The sequence below is a fragment of the Peromyscus maniculatus genome, chromosome 3 (assembly GCF_049852395.1).
Source record: "Peromyscus maniculatus bairdii isolate BWxNUB_F1_BW_parent chromosome 3, HU_Pman_BW_mat_3.1, whole genome shotgun sequence".
Lineage (NCBI taxonomy): Eukaryota > Metazoa > Chordata > Mammalia > Rodentia > Cricetidae > Peromyscus > Peromyscus maniculatus.
Genome location: NC_134854.1, coordinates 5800887 through 5820293, shown reverse-complemented (window position 1 = coordinate 5820293; position 19407 = coordinate 5800887). Strand labels below are relative to the sequence as shown.

The window sequence follows — 19407 nt, the reverse complement described above, 5'->3', positions numbered from 1 at the left end:
CCCATAAGGCCATTGGGCCTCACACAAACAGAAGCACAGCTGGTTGGTCCTATGACACGCTCATGATTAATGTAATACGTTAACTTCACAGCAAGATGGCATTTCTGTTTTGGCCAATGGGCTCTCATCACTTAACTCCCCCTTTAGTCACATTTACCATGTCTCAAGAATGGCAACGTGGTATCCCACATCAAGAAAACTAAACTTGTAAATGACCCTAGTTACCCATTCAGCAAACATTTGTTCTGTGTTCACCATGTTTTATGGCTGTGATTTTTCATCATCATTCAAAGACTGGAACAGATTGAGAAGTGAAGATGTTTCTTGACTAATAGAAGACTTGGACTGTGTCTCCATTGCTTTCAAGGAAGATGCCAAACACTTATGAGTGATTTCAGGGTCATCCCTTTCTTATCCATAGGCATTCAAACTATAGGTACTTTCTCTTGCAGATAGTATGATTACATGCTCTTACTACAATGCTACTCTTTATTTTTATTTTAATATATTTATTCTTTGATATTTGTATATGTTCATACAATGTATTTTAATCATACCCCCTCCACTTCTCCTGGATTTACTTTCAGTCCCCCAACTTCCAACTACCACTATGTCCAACCCATGTTGCCCATATACCCACAAGTGTGGGGCTACCCGCTGGAGCATGGTAGACCTATCCAAGCCACACTTAAGGAAAACCAGCTCTCCTTCCCCTAGCATCTATCAACTGTTAATTGCCCCTTGATTGGAGGTAGAGGCTCATGGGGCCCCCAGCATTCATGTTGGACTCAGCATTCCATGAATGACTGAATGAACCAAATGACTTGAAATTGCACAGGTCTTATGCAGGGAACCACAACTGCTGTGAGTTCATGAGTACAGCAGTCCTGTCATGATCAGAAGATACCATTTTCCCCACGTCTTCCCTGAGCTCTGACTCTGTCTACTCTTCCACAACATTCCCTGAGCCCAAGCACTCAATCTTACCTGATTACACATTCTCAGTTTTTCTCCAATAGGTCCCAAGATATAGTAAAAGAAGCATTGGGTTTACCATCGTGCTATTGCTGATATTTGACCAATATTCAATTGTTTTTGACCCAATAAAAGGCAATTTCATATGGTTCAGTTGAAGCCATCACCTGCTCTCCTATGTAAATCAAGACACAATTTCTCTTCTTTCATTCTTTTCCTATATGTGAACCCAGGTACATATGGCTCCTCTTTTCCAAGTGTGGTATTTGCACTAGATCGTCTCCATTTGCCCCTGCAGTTCACTCCAGGCCTTTCTCCTGAAGACTGTCTGTTCCAGCCCACTTAAGTGTGATTTACTTGGCTGTGGGTGCTAGCTAGGGCTCAGGATCGGGGGGAGAGAATTTGTTCCCTATCTTTCTTGCCTTGGAAATATCTGTGCCCTGTATCAGTAGTCTTTGCTTGGAGACTGCAGTAGAAATTATTCCTGGCTACAACTTCAGCTTCTGCATTTCTGAAGTCATATTTGTGATGCACGTGAGTTTTCAGGTTATATTTTCATAGCTAAGTTAAGCATTATGACTTGTAAATGCCCTAAGGCAGGAGCAGCAACTAGGTTTCTTCTAGCTATACTTATTTATACTTCTAATCTCAAATCATTATTAATTGCTAATCAAGGACTTTTATCTTCACTGTAAATTTAAAATACAAAACACTATATTTAGTTTCTTAATAAGAAATTCAAGACAACATCCAAACATTTGTGAAACATAATTATACTTTTGCTATTACTTTCATATTAATTACTAGCTTTGGGGAAAAGCATTAAACCAAATACACCAGAAAATCGGCAGCTAATTTTTTCCAGTACATGTGTTTCCCAGTGTTTTAGTGTTTACCTGTGCTGTACATAATTACATGCTAGACAGAGCAGGAGAGATTAATAGCCAAAGGAAGTTTGTTTTTTATTTCTTTGGGGTAACATTTTGGCTTGTAACCACAGGTTGACTATCTCATTGCTAACTGGAGCACCTGGTGTGGGTCAACACTGTGTTTTAGTATTGTGAAGAGTTTAGATGACTCATGGGAATCACATTCTAGACTCTAGAAGACTCCTTGCCAGTGTCAAAAGCCCAGTATTGATTGACAAGAACAAAAATCCAAAGCCAGGTCCCTTACTTCTGCCTCAGTATTCTTGTTCATGTAACAGCACCCCAGTCAGCAGGCACCCAGACACATCCTACCAGACATTAAAAGGCATGAGGAAGGCAGTCTTGGCGCACATCTACCAGATGCTCCGGTTTTACTCCAGGTGACTGGCATGCTTACAGGCTTTGGTGCTCTCTGCAATAAGCTAAGAGTAGTCAGTAAATAAAAGCACAGCAGGACTCACTGGATAGTGTTCCACTTCTGAATCTAATATTCACTCGTCTTCATACTGTGGTCAAGAAAACCTAATGGATGCATGCTAGGCACTTGACATTTAATTGCTTCTGAAACATTTCCACTATCCAATGCCAATGACTTAGGGAGGTATTTGGAGTACTACCCATGTGACAGGGTCTCAATTCCTTCAAAAAACAGAAGCTACTTTCAGCATTACTATGAGGAAAATTGTAGGCTTTCTGAATGTGTCTAGAGATTAGGAGGGAGGCAGGTAATAAAGGGAGGAAGCAAGTTGACAGACTTATTGTAAGAACCTTGCATGGATATGTCCAATAAAAGATCTAAGAAGATACCTCCCAACAAATATTCAATTCTATTATATAACTTAGGAAATTAAAAATGTCCACAATCATTTATAACATTTCCATGAAATACAACCGCATTTTCTACATATTAATGAAGTTTATGTCTGTTCCTTGCCCCCATACTCAAATAAAATAGGAGGCAATTTAGATATCAAGGTGCAACTAATTACAAAAGTTTTTTGTTTTCTGTTTTTTTATTTTTGGTGGGGGAATCATAAAATGTAACCATCAGCAAGTCTGAAATAATGTAGTGGAAGCCTGGAGTTTATCAACTTATGTATAAATATAAATCACTATAAACTTCATTTAATCAGTATTAAATTCCATTGTTCCATCACAATTTTAGGGATTAACGAAAAACTCTTATCATTCTTGGCAATTCTCACATCAGCTCTTCCAGCATCATGTATTCCTCCAATGTTGTATGATATTTTGTGTTCTGTCAAATAAAGCGTCAAATGAAGATCAGAGGGCAGAGCTATTCACTAGTTAACCACAGAGGCTAGGTGGAGGTGGTAGAGGCTCACACCTTTGATCCTAGCACTTGGGAGTCTCAAGCCTTTAATCCCAGCACAATAGGGAGGTGGAGACAGGAATGTGAAGCAGGTGGAGACAGGATCATGGCCCCCATTTGGTCTGAGCATCCGGAGAGGTAAGAAGTCACTAGAGGCTGCTCCTTTGTTTCTCTGATCTCTTAGGTTATTAAGCTGATATTTGACTCCTGTTTTTTATTGATAAGACTAATTAGGATCACACTTCACTCCAACACTTGAAGTAAACCACAAAAGGGGACAAAGTTCTTTGCTCTTTTCTTTATCTTTTTTTTTCTGATACCATTGAGATATTAGCCCAGTAAAAATAGGCTGTGTCTAGCATCTCCAAAGTCAGCTGTGATTAGACTTCAAATACTGGGCTTCTTGTGGCTGGGGACATCGGAGTCAATGACAATGTCTCATATCACATTAAGGAAAGCTACAAATAAAATTTTTGCAGAGATATAATTTTCCCTAGTAATAACTTCTGACAAATATGTATATTTAGTGAAATTTTAATTGAGAACATTTCTTTGCCTTTTACAAGGTTGAAGAATTTAGTCAACATTTTATTTTTCTCCCTCCATAGGAGATGATTGCACCCAAGGTCATGCACATGCTAAATTCATGTTCTACCACTAGGCTATATCCCTGGCTCCTATCTCAATCTTTTGAAACTTGTGACTTCCAGGCCAGGGAGATGGCTCAGTAGATAAAGGCACTCGCTTCCAAGCCTGATGACCTGAATTCAGTACCTGGGACCCACACACATGGTGGAAACAACTCCCATAAGTAGTTCTCTGACTGCCACACACATCATGGCACACACACAAATATAATGACAAAATTCAAGGTTGTGATTTACAAGGAAAGAAATGATCTTCTATGGCTTTTCATTTGTCAACTTCAAAACCAAAGCAATTTGAATAATTCCAATTCCATTGTTATAACACATGGAACTTCATTACTAGGGAAGCCTTACTAATAGGTTATCAGGACTTTTTTGTACCAAGTCACACTGTGCTAAATAATGAGACATGGGACTACATCAAACAGCTCCACTTCTATGACTTTTATTTAAGAGTGAAATGTTTTAAATTAGACTATGTTAGTATTGATGGAATGTGCACAAAAGGAAAAGCACTATAAAGGCTTTATTCCATTTTGAGAGCTGGATAAATTATTTGACTTAAAAATCAAGCATTTTGACCTGGGAGTAAAACAACAACTCCCCTACACTCTTGGATAGAGTGGAATTTAGGATAAGTGTTTTAAAAAGCAATTTGATAATGCCTAACAAATTTACGATGCATTTATTCATTAACTTGGTAATTTTGCATACCTAGAAGAATTTGGATAAGCTTATACAGGTGCACCAAAATAGTTGTATGAGAATGTTCATCACAATGTTGTTAAAATAGCAAAGGAAAAATATTTCAACAATAAGTGAACAGTAGAGAAGAATATCCTAATTAATCATATATATTATTTAAGGGAATACTATAAGCCACTGAGAAGTGTGTATGAGTAATTCTATATAAAATTGAGAAATAAACCAGGCATAGGCCATTATGATATCTCTGCTGTATAATTTAAAAAACAAATACCTAAGTATATACATTAGTATAGGAACACTGGTATTTATCTCAGTTGTATTCATTTATGTTTTAGAATAAATAAAATGCTTCTGACCTCCTGTGCTTCTGTGGATTTTAACAGTTGATGTCACTTTTGATGGAAGAAGCCTTTTTTAAAAATATATATCTTATAGCTTTCTGTAACTTCCAGGAATTCTTACTAAGTTTATCCAATATTTTCTCTTTTTAAACATTTTGGTACAACTGTTCTGAAGTAAGACATTGTTGCTGTCCTTCATTTGTGTAACTAAAACCTTTCTGAAATAGTTTAGGACCCTTGTGAAGTTTTCAAGATCATGAGGCATAACCAACTTAAGTATATGAAGCAATACATTGTCAGGAAATCCACTTGTTTTCTGAGTGCTATTCACTCCACAAACAGCTCATACAGCTACCTTTCCATTAGTGTCAGAGCGTCCCTTAGCAGTGTGGATGGAGGTCAGCTTGGAGTTAGATGGTTAGAAATATGGAATCTACCTTCCTTTCTGAGCAATAAAATTGAGAACCAATTATTACAGTTGTTTTCCTGGTCTGTGGCTAAAAACAAACAAACAAACAAACAAACAAACAAAAAAGACTCCAAAATAAAAACCTCTCCGACCATGCATTCTTCTTTTTTTGTTGTTGTTGATTAGATTATTTATTTATTTTACATCCCAATCTCAATTTCCCCTCCCTTCTCTCCTCCCATTCCCTCTCCCAATCCACCCTTTCTTCATTCTATCCTAGGTCTGTGGGCCATCCAGCCTCTGGGTCCTGGCACTCTAGGCAGTGGCAAGAACGGGCTCACTCTCATGAAATGAGTCTCAGAAAGGGGCAGGCCTCCCATGGATATCAACAAAACATGGCATATCAAGTTGTGATAGGACTAACCACCTCCCCTTGTATTAAGGCTGGGCAAGGCAACCCAGTATGAGGAATAGGTTCCCCAAAGCCAGCCAAAGCATTAGGGACAGCCCCTGCTCCCACTGTTAGGAGTCTCACAAGTAGATCAAGCTACACAACTGTCACATATATGTAGAGGGACGATGTTGATCCCATGCAGGTTCCTTGGTTGTTGGTTCAGTCTCTGTGAGCTCCTATGAACCAGCTTAGTTGATTCTGAGGGTTTTCTTATAATGTCCTTGACCCCTCTGGCTCCTACAATCCTTCCTCCCTTTCTTCAGCAGAATTCCCTGGGCTCAGCCTAATGTTTGGCCGTGGGTCTCTGTATCTGTTGCTATCAGTTACTGGATGAACACTGTCTGGTGACAATTGGGTAGGCCCAAATCTATGAGTATAGCAGAATATTGTTAGGCATCATTACATTGACATTTTTTTCTCCAGTCATGTTTGGTTCTATCCTAGGTCTCTGGGCCATCTCACCTCTGGGTCCTGGCACTCCAGGCAGTGCCAGTGATGAGCTTACTCTCATGGCATGGGTCTCAGGCTGGACCAGTCATTGGTTGACCACTCTCAGAATCTCTGCACCACCCTTACCCCAGAACATATGACAGGAAGGACAGACTGTAGGTCAAAGGTTATGGCTGGGTTTGTGTCCCAATCTCTCAACTGGAAATCTTACCTGGTCACAGCAGGTGGCCAGTTCAGGCTACATATCCACTAATGCTAGGAGTTTTAGCTGGGGTCATCCTTGTAGACTCCTGGGGGATTCCCTTGGATCAGGTTTCTACCTAACCCCAAAATGCCCGCTGCCTTCCCAGTCCTCTCTTTCAGTGCTCTCACCCTCCATCTATCTCCCAACACGATCCCTCACGTTCCCATCTCCTGATTGTGCATTTCTTACTTCATAGATCTAGTCTGGCTTCAGAATGGAGGGATGGGACCCTCTCCTTTTGACACAGCATGATCTAATTTGGAAGCAGTTCCAGGAGGAACCAGAAACAATGATTGTGTTTTGCTTGTGACTCTTTTCAGAATTGCGACTTCCAGTGAGTCCCTCTGTGTGCCTGGATCAGGGGACGCAGTCACAGCTGAGTGCTTCCAGTCACCTCTCAAAAGGAGCCAAGCCACATGTGTGGGAACCATGGGACTGGAAACGTGAACAGTTGTAAGATGAACATGTTGAATATTCTATCCAGCATATATTGTAGGAAGCAAGAAAAAAAAACTGGAAATCAGATCTGAGAGCTTGGGTGTTGGGATGGGGCAGAAGGGGGAGGTTACCAATTAATGAATTGCTAAGCCCCATTCACAAGAACGTTCAGTTATTGTGTATTAAAGAGGAATGTCATCATTGACTTTCTCCAAGACTAATTCAAATTTCTGCTGCTGTAGAATAAACATTTAGGTAAATTGGACTCTTAGCAAGTAAGTTATTTTAATGTAAATTGAATTTAGAACCTTGATGATGTAAAACTATAAAAATTTAACTTCTATTTTATACCCACATGACATTGCTTTAGTCTTTGAGTATGGCTGAATGGATTTTTCTTAGCTATTAAATTTTTATGACTCCTGCTATCTAAGAAAGGGTATCACATTGTCCAAGGTATTTTCAGGGAATGATGTTTTTAATACAATATTTCTATTAATTCTTTGAGAATTTTGTACAAAGAATTTTTATCTTATTCTCTCCCTTCTCTTCCTCCTGACTCCTCTCAGATCCATCAACCACCTCCCCAACTTTATACCGCTTTCCTCTCTCCTTCTTCTTTTTCTTCTTCTTCTTCTTCTTCTTCTTCTTCTTCTTCTTCTTCTTCTTCTTCTTCTTCTTCTTCTTCTTCTTCTTCTTCTTCTTCTTCTCCTTCTCCTTCTCCTTCTCCTTCTCCTTCTCCTTCTCCTTCTCCTTCTCCTTCTCCTTCTCCTTCTCCTTCTCCTTCTCCTTCTCCTTCTCCTTCTCCTTCTCCTTCTCCTCCTTCTTCTCCTTCTTCTCCTTCTTCTTCTTCTCCTCCTCCTCCTCCTCCTTCTTCTTCTTCTCCTCCCCCTCCTCCTCCTTTTTCTTCTTTAAATAACCACCAAGTCAAATCTCTGCTACCTACATAGTTATGGGTATGGAGCTGGATGGGCCACTGGAGCTTAACCAACCTATCAGGGACCACATTCTTAAAGGAATCTGATTCCCCCATAAGCCATCAACTACCATCAGCTCCTCAGTCAGGGATGGGGCTTGCCAGACCCTCCCTGCTTCATCTTCGACCATTGAATGGCTTGATCTTGTGCAGATCTAGTGAAAGCAAACACAGCTGCTGTGAATTCATGAATGCAGTAGTTTCAGTCAGGTCCTCCCTGACCTCTGGTTCTTATAGTCCTTCTGCTCCTCTTCCATGGGGTGGGGGCTACAGATGTTCTGCTTATAGCGGAGCACTCCATTGACACTTCTCTTCTGCACTTCGATAAGTTGTGAGTTTCTGCGTTAACCACTGTCTGTTGTAGAAAGAAACTTCTCTGATGAGGACTGAGAGCTGCACTTGTCTACAGATATAGGAATAGGATTTTAGAAAGCAGTTTGATAATATGTCCATTTAACAAAATATTAGTAGGTTTAACCATGGAGTCTATGAGTGCTCCAGGCAGAGTCTTAGCCAGATTTACAATACCAAACACCCATTTCCTCCTGTGGAACATGCCATAGGTTCAAGCAAACAGTGCTTGCTTACTCCATAACAGTTATACCACCATTATAACTATGGCATATTTTGCCATCCACGTTATTATTGTAGTTCACAAGGTTCTCAATTGGGTCGGACTCTTGATGACTTCCCCGTGCCCCAGGAACCTACATGTAGTACTATCCTGTACTACAAAAGCTGGCCAGTAGGGAGGTCAGTACTAACTTGATTTTTCCATGTCCTGTGACCAAAGTGTGTGGTGGATTTGGCAATAGAGTCTTACCCTCAGGTTCTGGTGGGCAACCAAGAGCAATAGCAATAGCCTGTATCATTTGGGAGATCTCTGAGACACTCCTGACCAAGAACTCTAGGGGAAGCATCCCAGCTGGACTGGGCTTTTTATTTTGCCATCTGTAGCTGCTGGAAGGAGCACTATCTGTGGCTTAGGGTGCTTCTCATGAAACTCTGGTTTTCTTATGTGGAAAAAGTACATATATGTGATGTTTATGAAGTAGGTTTCCAGATGGGAACATCCTTCGGTTAGTTCTCCCTCTCCCGGCCTCCTCTCTGCCCTTCCCTCCCATATCTCTCCCCACTGAAACCTCCCTCCACATATCCCCCCTTCCCCTTCATCTCACCTACATTCTACTGCCTTCCCTCCTTCAGCTCTGTCTTCCTCCCCCGCAATGGTCTTTTCCTCCTGAATTCTACACGTTCCAGGTAAAGGATTTTAGAGTGTATGTAAATCACAGGGGAAATGTATTTTAGTTATGTCACCCAAGACATAGCTGAGTGTGCCTCATCTAATTATATGATTACTAGATAATGTTTCAGCATTTAATAGTCCTTATTGAGAAATCATATTGCAGCTTCTGCATTATATTTTTACCTCCACTGTTGTCAGAAGCACAAGCTACATATTATCAATTGCACTTAGATACTTGACATTTAGACATGGTACAGAGAAGCAAATAACCACATATTTTGGTACAGTTTATGATGGAAGTGTATTTGTTTCATCACAAAACAAGAACCTAGTATTGTTTGTTGATTTCTTCACATCTGGCCTTTAAGTTGGCCATTAATTATCAGGAATGATGGGGTGTTTGTCAGGTAGATGTGAGGTAATTGGGGAAGTATTCTAGAATATTCTTGATGGCCTGTCTGCTGTCAAACAATTCACTGTCTTTGCACAAACAGAAGAGAAATCACCAAAGTAAGCAGGGAGGTTGAGGGGGTGGGGCGGGCTTCTCACCCAAATTCATGTATTCACTTCTGGAGTCACAGTCTCATGAATCTGACGTCACAGGTAGTGTGACTAATTTAATTTTCAGAAGTCTTTAAACCTTATTGTAAGCACTGTTTTCCTTTAGTGGGAAATCTGTTAATTCGGTCTTCCAGTGCAGAGAATGCTACCCATTTGATCGCGTATCTCTGTGCCAGGGCACCCCCTGGTGGTGAGAGAATAATCCACAGCTGCAATTGTTTCAGGAAATCCACACAGGAGGCTGGGCTCCAAGGCGAGGAATTACCAAGCTTTAGGTCATTCACATGGCATACTCAATTCTAAATGTAGTACCATGTTATTTTACTTGACTTTTTTTTTTTTTTTTAAGGAATCAGACTACAGTCCTTGCTCCACATGAAGCAGTCTTCAGGGCAGAAGAGCTCTCTGTGATTCTTAAAGCCTATGTGTTGGTGACCTCCTTAAGGCCTTTACGTGCGTTCATTCATTCAACAGGCACCGTGTGGAGCCCACCAAAGAAGAAACGCTTCACTGTTAAGGTAAAAATCCGACTGAAGCTGTTTTTTCATACAGTTCGCTGAAGATAAGTAAAATGGGTTGGACTGCCATTCTCCGACCTTTATGGCTATCAAATCCCTTTGAACAAAGATTGCATTTTTTTATTGCTGCAAGCCGAGATTTTTATTTAATTAATGTGCAAGTTCAAAAATTAGCTGGAAACAGCTTAATTCACTACAGATCATGAAGGCCACATCCTATTTTTTTCTCTCCTCAACCCATCATTTTAGTTCGGTTCTTTGGCCTATTAACCAGCTAGTTCTTACCTGTTCTCTGTTTTTCCTGACTTTCCATTTAAGAATATATATATAGTCAATGACTGTATATATAGCTAATGTAACAAATGAAAATATAATTTGTCTATACACATTCTGCTTCCTCTTTGGTAAGCTTGATACTGACGTGTACCTGTCGGGTGAGAAGAAAAGCCCTCAAGCGTGCCCAATATTGCAAGCATTGCTATCAAAGGTAACGAGGGCGTTTGCAGGAAGAGCTGACTAATACCTCCCAAAAGGCCGTAGCTAGAAGTTTCTCTGGTCCTGCCTGGGCCCTGCAGTCCCGTGGCCTGCTTATAAAATAATCACACAGAGGCTTAATATTATTTATAACTGCTTGGCCATTAGCTCAGGCCTACCACTGACTAGCTCTTACATTTAAACTCAGCCCATTTCTGTTCATCTCTATGTTGCCACATGTTCTATGGCTTTACCTGTGGGCCCTGGAAGGTAGGCTGCCATCTCCCCCTTATCAGAATCCTCCTTATCTGCTTATCCCGCCTACGCTTCCTGCCCGGCTACTGGCCAATCAGCATTTTATTTACCAACCAATCAGAGCAACACATTCACAGCATACAGAGCGACATTCACATCACCAGGCAGTGCTGGAGATCCCATCTTGGTGGTGGAGAAGACAGGGTCAAGTGGTGGGCTGATCAACCCTGCAACACCCATGCCCAGAACCAGGGTTATTTGTTGGCCCTTCCCAACATTCACCCCATCTGTGATCTGCTGGAGCACAGGGTAAGGTGGCCAGTCCCTCAGACCCAGGGCTACAGGATCTCCAGGACACAGGGCAGCAACAGGATGTCCAGGAAGAGTCCCAGTGAGGGCCCAGCATAAATGGTATAGCAGAGACGGGGGCCTCGAACCAGACCAATGATTCTTTGCCATGAATGCCTGCATGTGAAAATGTATGGCTAAAGGGGTTCACTGTGTGGCTCACTGTATCACACTGCAGCTTCCATGACGAAATTTTCCCGTTCTTGCTTTTTTTCCTCCTTTTTTCTCTTAAATTTTATTTTGTTTATTTTGATGGGGGAGGGAGATGGGTGGGATCAGGAGGCATGATGTAAAAGACACAAAGAATAAATAAAAAGAAAGTTTAAAAAAAAGATGTAGTCCAGGTTAACTTGGTTCAAAGTAAGTTTTCTGAGAACACATTGGATAGAATTTAAGGAAACTTTGATTATCCAGAAAATCATTGTTCAGAGTGCTTGCAGGAAAAAATGGGAAGAACTAGATGAATGCACAGTGCCATGAGGTTCAAAAGTGACTGGATGATTTCTTTTTCTGAATTTGCCTTATATCAATTACACTCTGAACTCTGGCAAGTGTTCCAGTGAGGAGGACACTTAAATTGTTCATTTAAATATGGTAATGAAAACTCACTGACCTAGTAATAGATGTAGGTATTCTGTAGTCCCAGACGTAGCTCACATTCTACGGAAGCAGATTGATGGCCCAAGTCTTTAAACTTGCTTCTTTTAACCTTCAAATAGTCATCAGAACTCAAATCTATAAGCGTCTGTGGTTTTCTGGGAATCTTGAAAGGACAGAGTCCAAGCTGGTTTATTCCAGAATGCTGCTTCAAGTTATCACAGTAGCTCCTCATGCCACGGTTGTTCCCATCTCCCCTTTCTATTAATCTAAACTAAATCCAATTGCTGAGTTTTAACCATTTTGACCAAAAAAAATTGTACAACTTCATATGGTTTAACCAAGTAGTGGAAGTTGGGCATAGACAGATGAGAATCATAGTCCTCAGTTATGTTAAGAATCATGTTACATGTTACTATTCACAAATGTAAGACATATTTAAGCACAGACCAGGAAAGTCAGTAGTGTGGTTCTATCTGAAGGCAAAGACCTGGGAATGAAGAGCTCACATTTCACAGGGCAGCGGTGACTGAGGCACTCAAACACACACAGGCGGCTTTGGAGGGTTCTCCCCTTCTATCTATCTTCTTGCTTAGTGTATTTTCCTTTTATTTCATTAAAACTAGTTTCCCATATTTCATTGTAGGGCTCAAATATTCTCCAACTTTGAAAGTTATCATTCTTAATGTATGTAATGTACAACAGTCACCATTAGTTTCATGAATCCAGTCATGTTTATTTTTCTATCATGATATTTATTTACTTATTTATTTTGAGACAGAATCTCAGTCTAATTTGTGGTCCTCCTCCATTGGCATCTATAAGTTAGGACTGCAGACATTCTCCACCAGGCCAGGCTATTGCTCAATGACTCCTGAAATGTTTTTTTTTTTTTTCACTGACTTCTTCTCCTTCTTTTTTCTGTTGGCTAAATTTTGATCTTTCTGTTTCTACTCTTTTTGGCCCTTGTGTGCTTGTGTGTGGGGGGTGTGTGTGTGTGTGTGTGTGTGTGTGTGTGTGTGTGTACACGTAGGACTCATGTGCACACCACACCCTCAGACTCATGAGTGTGTAGCCATGCACATGCTGAGGCAGAGGACAACTTTCAAGAGTTGGTTCTCCCCTCCTACCTTTATGTGAGCTCAGGGGATAGAACTCAGATTTCCAGGCCTGTGCAGTGCTTTTATCTGCTGAGCCATTTCACTGTAAGATGATGATGGTGATGATGATAGTGGTGATGATGATGGTGATGGTGATGATGATGATGATGATGATGGTAATGATATAATGTACGTGTCTATGTGTGGTATGGACTCACAGTCCATGACATACTTGTGAAGGTCAAAGAAACCGTTCATGACTCAGCTGTCTCCTTCCACAGTGGGTCTCAGGGTTCAAACACAGGCCACCAGACTTGGTGGCCAGTGCCATTGCCTGCCGAGCTATGGACAGCCCTCTGTTCTTACTATTTATACTTTCTCGTATTTTCTGTCTCTTCATGTGCTTGCTGGAAGCATTTGTTTGCAGGACAGTTTAGTCTTATCTTTAGTTTTGTATATATAACGCATGCTGGTATCCCTTGAGTTTTACTTCTATTAGTTTCTTACTTCAGTCGCTCTTCATACTGTTGGTAATTTCTCTTCTATATTTCATTTTACTTCCTCTTTGATGATTTCCTGGAATACATTAGTCATGGCTATATTCAATTACAGTTTTACTGCATTGTATGTATTAGTCAGCTTGTTACGTTTTTGTTGAGGTAGTTGTGCTCTTCCCATGCATGATGACCATGGACCAACTCTCTGAAACTGTAAGCAAGCCCCGAATTAAGTGCTCTTCTTTATAAGTTGCCTTGGTCATGGTGTCTCTTCACAGCAATAGAACATTGACTATGGCAGTGGCATTTGGGGTTTGAGAGTAGACGGGGTAGAGGGTCTCATATGATTGGAAATCCCGCACACCTCAACTACCCCCTTGAGCAGGTCGTCATCCGTAAATCCTGAGCCTGCACTCAGCCTCCTTCAGAAGGAGGAACAGCAGCATGAGGGGAAAAACACAGAGAGGAGGCAGGCGGAAAATCTGAGCTTTTCCCCTGAAAATTTAAAGTTTAAATGATCCTCTCATGTGGCCTCCAGCAACTCCCTCATACACATGCAACTCCCTCATGTTAATCTTCCCTGTCCATGGCCATGACAGGCCCAGCCAACTCAAAATTGCTTTCAGAATGCCTTTCGCACAGGCTTTTGAATCTTGTTCTTTTAAAGCCAAACCCATGCCTCTGACTCATTCTATCTATCCTAGTTTCTGACTTGAAAGGAAACCCAAGATCTGAACTATTCTGGTAATTTCAAAGGCATTTTCAGCCCCCCCCCCATTTTTTGCATATAAAAGAGCCGCTCCACCTACCGCAGTGGAAATAACCCCAGAAGTAATGAGTTTTCTGTAATAGTTTTATTTATGCTTTACCTGAAGCTAAGTCCATAGGCGTCAGTCTTCTTTATGTTTTCAAGCTTTATTCACTATTTTTTCTTTTCCATTTTTTTGTCATGTCCTCAGGATGGATGTGTGCCGTGCCTGTGCACAGTAAAGCATTCAACTCTCACCGGTTTCATTCTGTTCTTGGGATTTATCTTTTTAAGACCTTGCCTGATTACTCCTCAGATACCTTTATCTGTGGTTAAGGTGAGGTAGAATGGTTTCCTGAGAATGCGGAAGGAAATTGTTCCCTTGGTAGGTCACCATTATGCTTGATGACGAGGAGTTAAGAAAACAAGCATGGTTTTCATGTACCCTTCAACTGAAGTACCTAAGTTTTCCAACAAAGGATCTTATTTGTCTGGCTGGTCAGGTTTCCATTCTGTAAATATTATTTTCTTCTGATATTTTTCAGATGTATAAGTATACACAGAAACCTCTTCACGCCAATATGGAGGACAAAACATAAACAAACTCACTTAATATTAACCATGTTATATCAGCATGCTGCTAAACTCTGTCCATAAATTCCACAAGATGTGTGTGTGTTGTGTGTGTGTGTGTGTGTGTGTGTGTGTGAGAGAGAGAGAGAGAGAGAGAGAGGGAGAGAGAGAGAGAGAGAGAGAGCATATTCATGCACTGAGTCCTATATTCAGAGGCTGAATTAGTTAAATCAGCAGTGATTTATTCACTGTTCAGTGTGTTCAGTGAGGTAAACACACTAACCTGGTTATCAGTGGCCATGTATAGAACATCCTGGCAGCTGAAGAAAACACAAAAAGCAGTAAGGAATACGACTGTGAGTTCATTTATTTCCAATTAGGCCTGCTGCTGGGATGCCTTGTCTGTGAGAACTCTGGGAGCAGATGAAAAATATCAAGACATGCAAACGAGAAATAATAAAGCTTATAACCTGAACTTTAAAAAGGCACTTTAGCATGGAAATAATTTAAAATTTAAGTGATGTGTTAAATATTCCTGAGGATGTTCGCTCTCAAAAGAAGTATGCAGAAAAATGAGGAAGAGACTAACAGTAAATAGAGCACTTGGTCACTGTGTCCTTTCATGTGAATCTAAATAATCAGACATGCCACTGTTGAGACATTATTATTTTCTTGAACATAATATGTTTAACACTGTGCCATACTTTATTAAAAAAAAAAAAAAACTTACCCCCTCCCTTCTAAACTTCCAGGGGCTTGAATGAAGCCCTTTCTCAGACTTGCTAACTGTAACTTTTAGTTAGATGCATCCACGGCTGTCTTCACACACAAATCACATAGATTAACTGTGAGAAATGTCATAAATTTAGAGTTGGTTCTTAGAGTAAAAAGTCATGAGTTATCCCTTTATTCACTGTAAATCACCAAATCAGAAGTTACCCAGCAGAGAGGACTCCCTGACATCTGTAACTTTTTTTATGAGGTTGGAAGATTCCTCACGCCTGTGATTGTAGTTGGCAGTTTTGATGAAAACGTATCACTAAAGTGATTTGTGCCTCTAGGCAGGAAGCTTGTCAGAGCCTTATTTTTGTCCAGTTGAAACATAACCTACATGAAGTCATTGATCAGCTATCATATATTTGATATCAGATATAAATTTATTTGACATGCTTGGTGTCAAGTATAAATTTGTATGGAGATAGTTCTCATATATAATCATCTTTTGGTGTATTCATCTTCATGGAATTAAATTGAAGTTCATTTAAATTTTTTTGACTGTGTGAAGAAATTGCTGGAGTCTACTTGACCCCCAACTGCTCTAAGGCCAGCCACACTACTTTGCAATGGTATGAATTACATGCATAAATGACACGTGCCTGGTACATTACTTTCCAGGAAATGCAATAGACTGCCGTCATCATCTAGATTCCTGGATACTTTGATTTAAAGAGTAAAATCCGAAGGTTGTGGACATTTCTCAAATGAGAATCATCAATGGAAAGCAAAGTTAAAGCATGCAACTGCCAACTCCCTGGCTCTTATTCACTGACCCCCACTTTGGGGGACCTTTCTTAGTGCCTCCTACCTTCAGTTCCCTGTGCATCAATGAACTCTGCAACGTGTGTACAGAGGAGAGCCCAGAACGTAGCAAAGAAGGGTCCACTGTCACTTACAAGGTCCCCTTTCAAAAAAAAAAATGCATAGATCCTGTTTTTCTTTTTCCTTTTGGAAATATGACGCAGTTGCAAGATTGGAGTCAGCCTCATTTGTTCCCAGTATTTATGCAGTGCTTTGGATAATGTCAGGGGAGAGAGCTAATGTAATCCCAGTGTAAAAATGAGGAATGTCTCTGGACGCAGTGATAAAGCTGCTCTATGGTTTCAACCTTAACAAGTGTTCTTCTCTGATCCTCATTTTTATGTCTAAAACTGCAGGCTGTGGAATAGACCTTGTAAAAGGCTTTCTCTGAGTATCTGGTCCTTCAGGAGGCCTGAGAGATTTATGGCATTGGTAGGAAGAACGTGAATAAAAGTCTGCTCCCAATCGTTTGTAGAACAAGTTGATGCATTACTTAGCCTATTCTTGCTCAGACTCCCTTTAAAATGCATCATCTGGTTTTCTGTAGGTGGGAACCATAGCTAATCAGTATTAAGTAAATAGGAATGATGTTCAAGAAGAAAATAACTAATAACCATAAAACACTTATCTAATCAGCTCACAGTAGCGTTATTATTATTATTTCAAATGTGTGTTTGCTATAGAAAAAACTAATTGGTTTACAACTGCATATGATTTTCAAGTACATGAATTCAAAATAGTTGATGCTGTTGGTGGTAATTTTATCTTCTCAATAGCATTTCATCATTCATTCATTTCCAAACTCATTACCCCCAAAAAATTGTCAGATAATTTTGAAGGTTCATTAATCCTTAAGATTGATTTTAAATTATAATCCTAAGAAAATAAGAAAATGATGCATTAATCATTTTTTTCAGTCAAATGTGGTATTTTAGCATATGACCCTCAACTTTAGAAAGACAGGCCATGAGTCTGTCCGAGAAACTCACATAATGTCCCATGGACACTCCAATCTGTTTATTAATGGCTGTCTAACACCATCATCTGAATTTATGGAACCTGCTGATACTGTGGTGACTTGAATGAGGTGTCTCCCATAGGCTCAGGCATTTGAATAACTGGTCCCTAGTTGGTGGTGCTTTGGGGTAGGTTTGGTAGGTGTGACTTTGCTGGAGGAAGTGTGTCACTGTGGATTGCAGCTTGAGTTTTAAACACCGTGCTCTGTTCCCAGTCCACTCTCTGCTCCCTGCTGTGGTTGAAGCTAGCTGCTCTAGCTTGCTGCCTCGCTGCCATGCCTGCTTACTGGTGCCTTGCATCACCATTATGGAGGTGGCCTCTTCTCCCTCCAGAATTGTAAGCCCAATTAAGCTCCTCCTTTTGTAAGTTGCTTTGGTTATGGTGCTTTACCTCACTGATAGAAAAGCAAATGCCGAAGTGATAGTAACATCAAAACCCGTGGTTTGGGAGAACATGGTTTAAGAGTTGATTCTGTCACAAAAAATAGCGTCATTAATTTACAGGATTTTATCATTTCCATATATTGTCTCTTTAGAATGAATGTCACAAACTGATAGATATATGAAAGTAGAGTGAACTGATAAGGTCTTAATGTGTTTTCCATTGTTGTTAACACTATAGACTGGGTAAGTTATAAAGAAAAGTTAATTATGGTTCAGAGCTCTAGTCCAACATGGAGGGGCTACCTATGGGATAACCTTCTTGGTGGCAGTCCTAAAATACACAGAGCATGTGGTATGAGACAGTGTGTGTGTGTATGTGTGTGTGTGTGTGTGTGTGTGTGTGTGTGTGTACGTGCACACATGTGCACTTATGCATGACCATGCATTTTCTGGATTGCCTCTTTTCTTTTATTTAAAATTTTATTTTTACTAGATGCATTATATATATGTATGTATGTATGTAAGTATGTATATAGGTGTACCACATGTGTGCATTGCCCACAGTGGTCAGAAGAGGGTATTGGAGCCTCTGAAACTGGAACTATAGATGGTTGTGAGTCAGTATGTGGGTGCTGGGACCTGAAGCTGGTTCTCTACAAGAGCAACAAGCGCTCAGCTGCTAGGCCATCTCTGGAGCCCTGTGTCTCCCTGTTCGTAGACATTATCCATGAATAAGCATGGGAACCCCATCCTGAGGACTGTTTCTAATCCTGACTACTTCCCCAATGCTCTGCCTCCCACACATGGTGGGATTCCTCTGCAGGCAAGTAAACCAGCATGTGTTTCAGGAAAGATAGCTGTAATTAAAATTTAGCAGGCATGTGTGCCTCCAGTGTTCTATGTGAAGGTTTATATGTATACATAATATACTATAGTGACAACAGAAATGTAAATCCATGAAGTCCAACCCAGATCAATAAATTTCCTAATTGTTTATTGCTAGCAAATTATTATTATCTTTAATGCTTGAGAGTTGGCTGGTGTTAACCTTATTTCAAAATATGGGGGTGAGCTAACATGCAGGGGTTTCCATGTGAAGTCGGGGGAGACAGGAGAACTCCTTCAGGGTGTTTGGGAGGTGGAAAAGGAGCTCCATTGCAGTACCTTGGGCCAAGGTCTGTGCACCTCACTCTTGCACACCCTCTCTGCTCACCTCTGCTGTACCAAACCTGAGCTAATGTGGTCGCGGGGTGAGGGAAAGGCCCAGGAGAAGAGGGGACAAGCAGCAGGTGCTGTTCCTCCATACTGGAGCCTGTGGACTTCTCAGAGGCTCTTAAACCACTGATCTGTGTAGCTCTTTCCCCTTTCTAGCATAGTAAGGTCATTGGGATTTCTGTTGTGTTTCCATGGCCACACATGTATAAAATAAGCCAGCCCTGGCATAAAAACAACAACAAAAAAAAAAAAACCCATAATCTAAGAGTGCTCCAGAGAATTTTAGGCATTTATAGAGGACAACATCATCTTGATTTCTGAAAAAATCTTATAATGTCATTAATTGTTATCTTAAATTTATTTTTAACTGATGAAAAATGTGAGAAGTGCGCA

General features: G+C 40.5%; 1 protein-coding gene across 9 annotated transcripts in view; it reads left to right on the top strand.

Moving 5' to 3' along the window:
* Window positions 1-19407, top strand: part of Cped1 (cadherin like and PC-esterase domain containing 1) — a 294083-nt gene that overhangs the window by 107994 nt on the left and 166682 nt on the right. For all 9 annotated transcript variants that reach the window (XR_013049666.1, XM_006994487.4, XM_006994486.4 and 6 more), the window contains 2 exons: window positions 6811-6943; window positions 10061-10229. Coding sequence is in view for 8 of the 9 variants with exons in the window: in XM_006994487.4 (XP_006994549.1) it covers window positions 6811-6943; window positions 10061-10229 (302 nt within the window). In the remaining variant the exon portion in view is untranslated. The remainder of the gene's footprint in view (window positions 1-6810; window positions 6944-10060; window positions 10230-19407) is intronic.